Source organism: Oncorhynchus masou, chromosome 31 (assembly GCF_036934945.1).
Source record: "Oncorhynchus masou masou isolate Uvic2021 chromosome 31, UVic_Omas_1.1, whole genome shotgun sequence".
Taxonomy (NCBI): Eukaryota; Metazoa; Chordata; class Actinopteri; order Salmoniformes; family Salmonidae; genus Oncorhynchus; species Oncorhynchus masou.
Window position 1 is genome coordinate 45014999 of NC_088242.1, and position 11014 is coordinate 45026012.

At 41.2% G+C, this 11014-nt stretch overlaps 1 protein-coding gene across 1 annotated transcript; it reads left to right on the forward strand.

The window, feature by feature from the left end:
• The first annotated feature begins 3759 nt into the window (after positions 1-3759).
• On the forward strand, positions 3760-7459 carry LOC135525209 (cyclin-dependent kinase 5 activator 1-like). The gene is made up of 2 exons (XM_064952940.1): positions 3760-4039; positions 6281-7459. Exon 2 carries the CDS (start codon positions 6547-6549, stop codon positions 7453-7455), a length of 909 nt encoding a protein of 302 aa, XP_064809012.1. The 5' UTR covers positions 3760-4039; positions 6281-6546; the 3' UTR covers positions 7456-7459.
• The last annotated feature ends 3555 nt before the right edge of the window (positions 7460-11014 follow it).

The following is an 11014-nucleotide window of genomic DNA, read 5'->3' on the forward strand; positions in this document are numbered from 1 at the left end:
GGGCTATAGGCTACTTTGAAGCAAGGTAAGACATGCCTCAATCAGTGGTGTAAAGTACTTCTGCTTAAGTCGTTTTTTGGGGGGTATATGTACTTTATATTTTGGACAATTTTTATTTTTACTAAACTACATTCCTAAAGAAAATGTACTTTTTACTCCATACATTTCTCCTGACACCCAAAAGTACTCGTTACATTTTGAATGGCTAACAAGACAGGAAAAGGGTCAAATTAATGCACTTATCAAGAAAACATCCCTGGTCATCTGGCGGACTCACTAAACACAAATGCTTGATTTGTAAATTATGTCTGAGTGTGCCCCTGGCTATCCTTAAATAAAAAAACAAGAAAATCGTGCCTTCTGGTTTGCTTAATAACAACCAGAAAAGTCCACTCGATGTTATCCTCACAATTAGCCTGATAGGTATCCATCTGGTGTTTTCTGTAATGACCTTAGTAGCATGTGTTCGTAATGGCTGCTCAGTGAAACGACCTGTCCTGATTTGCCATAGACGCTTGCTAAAAAACTTTAATGAATTAGCCTTCCTTCATGAACTGGCCTCAAATTGTATCGAATTAGCTTGATCCCCTCTGTCGAAGAAGCTTGGACCTTTTTCAGTGGTATTGTTAAACATGACCCAAAGAAAATGAGAATTTAAAAACAGGTTCAGCCCCTGGTTCGACCGTGATTTTGCACAGTTACTCCACTTCAAGCATTGCATTTGGCGAAAGGCTCAGCACACACATACTCAGGCTGACTGGCTCTCGTTTAGGTAAATGAGAAATATGTGCACCCAGGCTATCATGAAGGCCAAAGTTAGTTACTTTAAGGAGTAGTTCTCTCTCTCTAGGTCTAACCCCAAGAACTTCTGGAAAACGGTTAAAGTCTTGGAGAATAACCCTCTTCACAGCTGCCTATTTCCCTTAATTTGATGTGGTTGTTACTGACAAGAAGCACATGGCTGAGCTCTTTAATCACCACTTCGTTAAGTCAGGATTCCTATTTGACTCAGCCTGCCTTCTTGCCCGTCCAAAATTTCCTCATCTCCCACCCCTTCTAATGCGACTATCCCCGATGCTTCTCCCACTTTTCCCCCTGCCCTGCTACAAAGTTTCTACCTGCAGACAGGAACTGAGTCTGAGGTGCTAAAGGAGCTCCTGAAACTTGACCCCAAAAAAACATCTGGGTCAGATGGTTTAGACTCTTTCTTCTTTAAGGTTGCTGCCCCTATCATTGCCAAGCCTATCTTCAACCATTTTTAACCTGTCTCTCCTTTTTGTGGAGGTTCCCATTGCTTGGAAGGCAGCCACGGTTCATCCTTTATTTAAAGGGGGAGATCAAGCTGATCCTAACTTTTATAGGCCTATTTTTATTTTGCCTTGTTTGACAAGTTTTTCCAACACTTGATAATCAACTGACTGGCTGTCTTGATGTCTATAGTATTTTCTCTGGTATGCAATCTGGTTTCTGCTCAGGTAATGGATGTGTCACTGCAACCTTATAGGTCCTCAACGATGTTGCCATTGCCCTTGATTCTAAGCAATGTTGTGCTGCTATTTTTATTGACTTGGCCAAAGCTTTTGATACTGTAGACCATTCCATTCGTGTGGGCCGGCTAAGTAAAATTGGTGTCTCTGAGGGGTCTTTGAACTGGTTTGCTAACTACCTCTCAAAGAGTGCAGTGTATAAAGTCAGAAAATCTGCTGTATCAGCCACTGCCTGTCACCAAGGGAGTACCCCAAGGCTGGATCCGGAGCCCCATGTTATTCTCAATTTACATTAACAACATAGTTCAGGCAGTAGGAAGCTCTCATCCATTTATATGCAGATGATAGTCTGCTGGCCCCTCCTGGATTTTGTGTTAAACTCTACAGCAAAGCTTTCTTGGTGTCCAAAAAGCTTTCTCTAACCTTTACCTTGGAGGTGTTCAGAACAAGGTTAAGTGGTTTGGTAAGAAGAATGCCCCTCCCCCACAGGTGTGATTACTACCTCTGAGGGTTTAGGGCTTGAGATAGTCACCTCATAAGTACTTGGGAGTATGGCTAGATGATACACTGTCCTTCTCTCAGCACATATCAAATCTGCAGGCTAAAGTTAAATCTAGACTTTGTTTCCTCTATTGTAATCGCACCTCGTTCACCCCCTCTGCCAAACTAAACCTGATTCAGATGACCATCCTACCCATGCTAGATTACGCAGACATAATCTATAGATTGGCGGGTAAGGGTGCTCTCAAGCGGCTAGATATTCTTTAACATTCGGCGATCAGGTTTGCCACTAACGCTTCTTTTAGAACACATCACTGCACTCTATACTCCTCTGTAAACTGGTCATTTCTGTATACCCATCGCAAGACCCCACTGGTTGATGCTTATTTATAAAAACCCTCTTAGGCCTCACTCCCCCTTATCTGAGAAATCTACTGCAGCCCTCCTCCTCCACATACAACACCCGTTCTGCCAGTCACATTCTGTTAAAGGTCCCCAAAGGACACACTTCCCTGGGTTGCTCCTCTTTTCAGTTCGCTGCAGCTAGCAACTGGAACGAGCTGCAACAAACACTCAAACTGGACCGTTTTATCTCCATCTCTTCATTCAAAGACTCAATCATGGACACTCTTACTGACAGTTGTGGCTGCTTTACATGATTTATTGTTGTCTCTACCTTCTTGCCCTTTGTGCGGTTGTCTGTGCCAAATAATGTTTGTACTATGTTTTGTGCTGCTACCATGTTGTGGTCATGTTGTGTTGCTGCCTTGCTATGTTTTCTTTATTCTCTCTTTGTGGTGTTGTCGTGATGTGTGTTGTCCTATATTTATAATATAGGCCCCCATCCCCGCAGGAGGACTTTTGCCTTTTGGTAGATAAGAATTTGACTAGCCTAGTTAAATACTGTAAATGATTCAATAAAAAGGAATTTGAAATTATTTTACTTTTCACACTTAAGTATTTTTTTAGCAATTACATTTACTTTTGATACTTAAGTATATTTAAAACCAAATACTTTTTTACTTTTACTCAAGTAGTATTTTACTAGGTGGCTTCATTATAATATGAAGTAAAATGTACAGGTTTCAAACAACAGGAAAAATATAGGTTTTTCTATTACAAAAGTGTGACTTAGAGTGAAAATCTGGAAAAACTGAATTTCTGACACTGCCTACTATTAGCACATACCCAGTACAGCGTCGGTTGGCCTGACTGTGAAAGACCAACTTCAGAGTGTATGTCACTATTCTCAAATTATTTTTCACACAGGGCGCCTTTCCTTTGCGGGGTGGGCCATTTGAGAATTTTTTGGCAACTTTGGAGTACACCCCCTTCTCCAGGCACCACTACACCACTGAGCCTACACCATTTAATTCAAAGTGGTCTGTTCATGGAAGAAAAAGTGAAAAGGAGGTTAATATACCCTTACTAGGTCTGAACAATGATAAGTTGGACACTTAAAAACAGGATGGTGCATATTTTAATTCTATCATGGCTATCCCTACATTTAGATTTAAGCAACTCATTTTGACAGCCTAGATGTGATCTGAAATGTAGGTTATTGATAAATAAAAATATCTTTCATAACTGTGGATATTTATTTATTGGCTACTTTTCTTGTTTAATTAAAACAGTTGGGATACATGCTAAAATCCATTCAGCATTACAGCACCACGGACAGAGCTCGACCACTGCCTTTCTCCCTTTTTACACCAGGGAGCCAGTGGGAGTGCACTGCAACCCTTGAAAGCGCATCTCGCGGTGAGGACCAACAACACATCTTCATATCAGCATCCATTCCACAGTTGCCTACCATCGGCTGCGCACCAGAGACGGGCGATAACTAGGATATGTCAAGGCGTGCGATGCTTTTGCTTGATTAATGCCTTTTCTTTCCTTGGATTGTACTGTTTTTTTATCTGCATTTTCCAAGATGGTTTGAGGTTTCACCTTGATGTGCACAATATCAAATGAATTGACTGCTACTGTTTAAGAAGCCATCACTGCAGTGCCATTATTTTTTTCATTTACTTGAGGACAAATATCACACTGTAAGTAATGATTGTATAATTTGTCTAATATTGTAGCCTATTTCGAAGGATAACATACTGAATTATAAATGGTAAACATCAATATGTGAGAATAGGCAACATCACTTGGGACAATAGGCTAAACTGATAGATTTTGAGGTATCCTATATTTTTTTGGCAGGAAGCTACCCATATGCACCATAATGAGGAGTCATGTCAAAAGGGTTTATTGGAATTCCATATTACTCAGCGTCGAGTTTGCGCCTTTATTAGGACGCGGACTGTCGATTTCAGAACCATGGACAGCAGCCGATCTACACAACCACATGTAACAGCCTTGAAACCAAAGCTTGCAGCTAGACGAACGGTCTTTATATTTCAATTAACAAGTAAAATAGCCAAACATATGGGATTTTCTGACAAATCGAATAGCGTGCTTGAAATCAACTTAAAATCTTTGAGTCGCAATCACTTTTTTGTTGTTTTGGTTATGGCTTAATCTTATCTCGTTAATGTTTCTCAACGCACATGACTCCTCAACAATATACTATTATTATTAGGCTAGCCAATAGATGCAAAAGTTAAACAGTGCATAGCAATAATTTGTTTATAATTTTACAAACAGTTTTCAATTCTCAATGATTTCGTAGGCTATAGCAAATGTGACCTTCACATAAAGGTGTTTACATTTCAGGCTTCCATTTTAAAACGGTACTACTGTATGAGCATGGATACATCCATCATTCGTTAGGCTTCGATCGAATTAAACCATGCCCATGTATAATTCAAGAGGAATTGGACGTGTTGATCAATATGAAAGTTGAGTAAATTGGACGGCTGTTTGATTTTTTGTAAATTAAAGGAATAGTGGCCCTTCCGATGTGTTTACTTTGGTTTACCATGCGGATATTCGACAAGCATGTAGTGTAGTTGCTAATCCAACTTGTTGTTATTTGCTGTCAGAACTGCTGAGTGCTTTGAAGGCACCATAACATTCCCTGGTATATGCCTAGATTCACCCGTCTGTTTTTCATTTATCAAGTAAAAAATAATACAGCTTAATTAGATCATTCAAATTGGACCACCGAGCACTTGTCGATATAAAATCTACTGTATACACCAGGCGTATTCCACTGAGGGCCCGCTGCCCCCTAAGGGTCATTGTTTTTATGAATATCTCTATCAACAACATAAAACGAATTTTGAATTACATCTACAGTAGAAAATAGTAAAATATTTTGTTTCTGATGATTTCTTTATTTCTCAAATCCTATTATTGAGGAAATTTCACTTACTAGAGTATCTGACATAGGCTTTGAAAAAGCACCAGCGATTAGGCTTCCAGTGCCAGAGGTGTCATGCCCATAGGGGGCACATGCCCCCTCATATGTCCTGTTTTTAAAATGTTCAGATGTAAAATTAATTACTAAATCACTAGAATTATACATAATTATTATGGCTCCAGATTGCAGGAAAAATGTTTCAGTTGTTTAAAAGAAATCTGAATTCTCCAATCACCCCCTCTCCATCCTCACCTACTTTGTGCTCCCGCTAAAATAATAGGTGCATGACCGCCCTCAGTGCGGCATGTGCCGCTGGTAAGCTTTCTTGACTTGGACATACAATTTGCCAACACATGGCTAACCTTTGTTTAAAACCAGCTAAACAGCTGCTTTGAGTGAAAGGGTTTGGAGTTAACTTTCTAGCTAAAAGGAATTGAGAGTTTTACACTTCCTCTTCCAATTATAATGTGGGTAGGTCAAAACATATGTTTACCAAATCTATTCATTTTAAAAATGTGGATTACTTATTTTTTTTGCTAACCTATTATGGGGGTCCCTGGGTTGCCGGTTTGCCTGGGAGGGGGTCCATGCTTATGAAAGCATATCTGAATGTTATGGAAATTCCTGTGAATTAGAGCCAACCAAGATATCTCAACACAATAGCCTTCACAGCATCACTTATGACATGCTCCTTTTATAAGGACAGAGACAGGTGATTTCAGGACCTTGGACAGCAGCCAAAACAGAATGTAGCCAAACAATGCTTGCAGCCAAATAATCCATAATTATTTTCAATTAGGAAATATCTTTGCATTTATTTAATTATCACAATCAAGATAGGCCTATTTCATTCTCAACATCAAATACATTGTATATTGCTCACATTTATGAACACGCAATGAGTGGTAAAATATAGCTAATAGCTACTGTAGACATGCATTTAATTTTTGTTAACATTGAACCATTTTGTTTTCCACAGGCACTTTTGACCTAGCTGAGAAGGAGAGCCAAGTGGAAAGAGAGAATCTGCTCTGACCGACTCCTGATCCATCCAGTACGTACCTTCCTGTCAGGACGACAAGGACCTACTGTGGCATTAGATGCCTGAAAGGAACTGACGCTTGTAGCCAGGGTCTCCCAGCTCAGAAGCATTGAGATCCTCAGGACCTCCCCTGCCATTCTCTTTGGTCGGTCATCCACTAACCTAGAGAGGCTAACGCCCCTGGATATTGGTACTCAGTCACCATGGGAACCGTGCTGTCGCTCTCGCCCAGCTACAGGAAGGCGGCCCTCTGCGAAGATGGGCCAGCCACAGTGGGCCACTACGCGGCCGTTCAGAACAGCAAGAACGCCAAAGACAAGAACCTGAAGCGTCACTCGCTCATCAACGTTCTGCCATGGAAGCGGATCGTGGCTGTTTCGGCCAAGAAAAAAAGCTCAAAGAAGGTGCAGCCCAACGCTACATACCAGAACAATGTGACCCATTTCAACAACGAGAACCTGAAGAAGTCTCAGTCCTGCGCCAACCTGTCCACCTTCGCTCAGGACCAGAGCACCCCGGCCCTCGTCAAGAGCTCCAACAATGCCGCCTTGTCAGTCAAGAAGGCCCCCCTGACCAACTCTAATGCAGCCCCCGGCACGCCCAAGAGGGTGATCGTCCAGGCCTCCACCAGCGAGCTCCTGCGCTGCCTGGGTGAGTTCCTGTGCCGGCGCTGCTACCGACTGAAACACCTGCCCCCCACTGACCCGGTGCTGTGGCTGCGGAGCGTGGACCGCTCGCTGCTTCTTCAGGGTTGGCAAGATCAGGGGTTCATCACCCCGGCCAACGTGGTGTTTGTCTACATGCTGTGCCGCGACGTGGTCTCCTCCGAGGTGGCCAATGAGCACGAGTTGCAGGCCGTGCTGCTCACCTGCCTCTACCTGTCCTACTCATACATGGGCAATGAAATCTCCTACCCGCTCAAGCCCTTCCTGGTGGAGAGCTCCAAGGAGACGTTCTGGGACCGCTGCCTGTCCATAATCAACCTGATGAGCGCTAAGATGCTCCAGATCAACTCGGACCCGCACTATTTCACCCAGGTGTTTGCCGACCTAAAGAACGAAAGCCAGAAGGAGGAGGAGAGGAGCCGCTTGCTCATTGGTCTGGACCGGTGAGGGTCCTGGGGCTCAGGGAAGGGGAGGGAAACCAGGGGAGAGGGGCCTACAGCAGTTTAGTATTTCAAAATGGGAGATTGGTTGAGGGAGTAGGGAGTGGAGAGGGGAAGTTTTGAGGGGAAGAGATTCATTTTTAGGGTTAATTTGGCTCAGATCTAGCCAAAACGTTTTAGATTATAAGCATGTTTGAGAGCTTAACGGTACAACATACAGAGGGACAATGGAACGCAGTTTGCTGAAAAAAATCTAACATTTTATGGTAAAATTCTTATTTATCTCAAGTTTTCTGAAGACCAAACTAATATTTTTCGAAGGAAAGAGAATTGCATTTTCACTTCACTTTTGACACCTAACAAAAATGCCAGACTCTGGTACATTCTCTGCTTACGCACATGTATAAATACATTTTAAAAATACAAAACCGACAAATGGGGGAAAAAATAGAAAAGGAACACATCTACAGCTATGAATGTGGAGAGCACTGAGGCTGCAGCACCCTACCAACTACTTGCTGTATGTTCTGACTGTCTGAGATGCACTGCCTACAACGGGATGGTCAAGGGCCCTTGCGTGACTGGGCTAGTGTTCACATCAACAGACAAGCTGCAACGCTGGCTCTTTAGACTGAAGTTAAAACCCATGTACCCCCACTGCAAGGAAGGATATGGACTCGACAGTTCTGCTGCGGTGCAAACAGTATCTGATCTGAATGGAAAAGTGGGGGCATGGATGCTGGATTCATGTTGTTGTGGCTTTATTGTTTGACTTGGCTAGAGGGGTTTGGTGGAGAAAGATCGGTTCAGAAGGACTTGACAACAGGCTTGAATTGCATTGTGGGCTTTTTTTACAACAAGACAATAGGACATACAACATCAAACACAAGGCCTGATTATCACACTTCATGTTAAGACCTACTTTATTTTCATCTCAGAAAAAAAATGTTTTACTCTTCAAATGCTCAAGCCCAGGGTGGTTTATTTATTGATTTTCTTAAAAAGTTTTTAATTTTTACTTAAACAATAAACTAATGCATGTGTGTCATGCAATTTTTATTGAATTTCTGACGACAATAATTACTTTCTTTCCATTTGAACGGTAATTAAACCAACTGCATCTGCATTAGAGAATGCTGTGAGAAAAGTCATAACTAGTTTATTTAGCTATGCTTGCTAAAATAGGCTTTGTTTACCAAGGAATACTTGTGTATTTTTGTCTAAAGGTTGTATCTAAAAACACTTTGGAATGAAGGTCCTTATTTTGCTACAAGACATTTAACTTGAACAAATGTTTAGCTAGTGCCATATCTTTGATGAAAATCCTGTAGGTCTGAAAACACATCCACATGTTGAGCGATTGGGTGGATTTCCATCTTATAACTAATTGAAACTCAGTTGGTTATTTTGGCACATCCCATGTATTCAAAAGATCATGAATGATAAATTGGTCTGTTTAAAAGAACCGGATGTGAAAGTGGGTTTTGTGAGTAACTGGTGAGCTTACCTTGGTGGGAATGAAGATCAAATGGTTGTTGCAAATGAATGTTGCAGGGAATAAGCTATAGATTGACCCTAGATTAAAAACCAATAAAAAAAGTCTGACCATCGCCAAAGTAACTACCACATCAGAGAGACCTTGAGTAAAGACAAAGACCCTAGAACCCTAGACACAGAGCAATCCCAAACCCAACACACCATCCAGCTCCACATATCAAAAAAGCAACATAACCATTAGTCAATGGCAGGCCATTTCACTCAGTCACAGAGAATATGACAGGTAGCCTCCCCTGGAATAATCTCTCAATGCCAATATTAATCAAATCTAAGACAACAATTTATTCAGCTGGGGAAGAGATGAGATTAGGTTAAACAGTAGGTTATATCCAAGTTGACCTCCATGGAGATAATCAGGTTTTCAATCAGCTGAAGCCACTCTGAGAAATGGACGAGCATAGAGGGCAATAGGAACACCATGACAGTAAATGTTGAGAGAGAGAAGTGGAATTGAATCCACAATTTAACAGGAGTAAGTTGTCAATAGTATACATACACTAAACTGGACCTTGGGGGGGGAAAGAAAAAAATAAAAAATAATTATGATAACAAGAGTATATGCCCGCTTTTCATCATCTCAACAGTGAGAAATGATGCATGCTTTGTTTCATAGTTGTTTCTCAAATTTCTTTCTGGAAATGCGAAATGGTCGACAGTCATATGCAGACAATTATTTTTTGTTGTGGTTAAAAAAAGAAGAAATATGCTGAAAAAAAGGCTATTCTCTTTTCTCATGTGATGAAGGTTGTTCTTAGGGACTGTTGGTTGATATGATCATTTCTCTCCTCTGCTGTATCAGTTGGAGTCAAAGAGAAAAATGAATGGTGCAAGTGTACATGTTGTGGAGCAGTACCATGGCATTGTTCCTTGTCATGGGGAGATGAAATGAAATGGGTTGTTGGGTGTTGTGTAGTGCAATAGGGGGGGACATGCACTTGACAGGCTACTGCTCTGGGGAAAAGGCAGGGTATATGGGGTCAAGGGTCAAAAGCAGGGGAATCTTGATCCTCTCGCTCCAACTCACTAAAATGTGCCATTTTTTTCAATTGTATCACTGAGTAGGTGTTTGAAAAAGACTTGAAAAACCTTACAAAAAGAGAGAAAAAAGACATGATAGTTAGAACATTTCTGTTGACTTTTTCTGTATCTTGTTACGTACTTTGTAGAACAAAAAAGAAAGTGTTAAAGAACTTCAAAAGGGTATTTCATTGACTGCATGTGTGGCGAGTGTGTGTGTGTGTGTGTGTGTGTGTGTGTGTGTTTATTTGTACAGAAGAATGTGTGAAGTTTGTTTTCTTATAACCAATAGGAAGTGGAAAAAGAGGATACTCTACACTGATAGGCTACTAGTTATTTGAAAAAACCTTTGCTGTAATTGAACCTTTTCCAGTTTGTTTCTGCTTACTTTAATTTATTTTTGTACTGTGATGGAAAATAAAATGCACTGATTGCTCATGATGCACAAATGAGTGGTGTCTTCATCTGCAGTTGAACCCTTCAGTGATATAATCGCATACCTTTGCACTTTGTTTATTAGACCCCACAATGGCCCATATATCATTTAAGGGTTGCCAGGGTTATGAATTTAAAAAGGGACTAATCCGTGGAATTAAATCCATGAAATAATAATTTGAAGATTAAAATGACATATATCCCCAATTTAGAGGAGAATCCATCTAGTTACACCCGTACATACTGTAAGATGAGACAAATAATACAGTATTTTTGAATCATCGTATCATAAAGTCAATGACCATTCAATCTGCCTCCATTGGTTTTCCATTGGCCATATGGGGTAAATCAGTCGATATAATGAAAGATGACTCTTAGTCTCTAACCTGCTCTCCCACCCCTCCCACCCACTTTAGTCCATCAGGAGGCTAGTGATGCCTCTGTTGAGATAGCTCTCATTGACAGGGAAGTGGTGATGCCGTCATCCTGACCTGACTGCAGGATGCTTTAGCCGTCGGATTAGCATCCTCGGAAACAGCTGCCAGCTTAGCAGGCGG

Bases quoted from the DNA above. Each gene is read 5' to 3' on its own strand.
- LOC135525209 (XM_064952940.1), top strand. From the start codon at position 6,547: ATGGGAACCGTGCTGTCGCTCTCGCCCAGCTACAGGAAGGCGGCCCTC.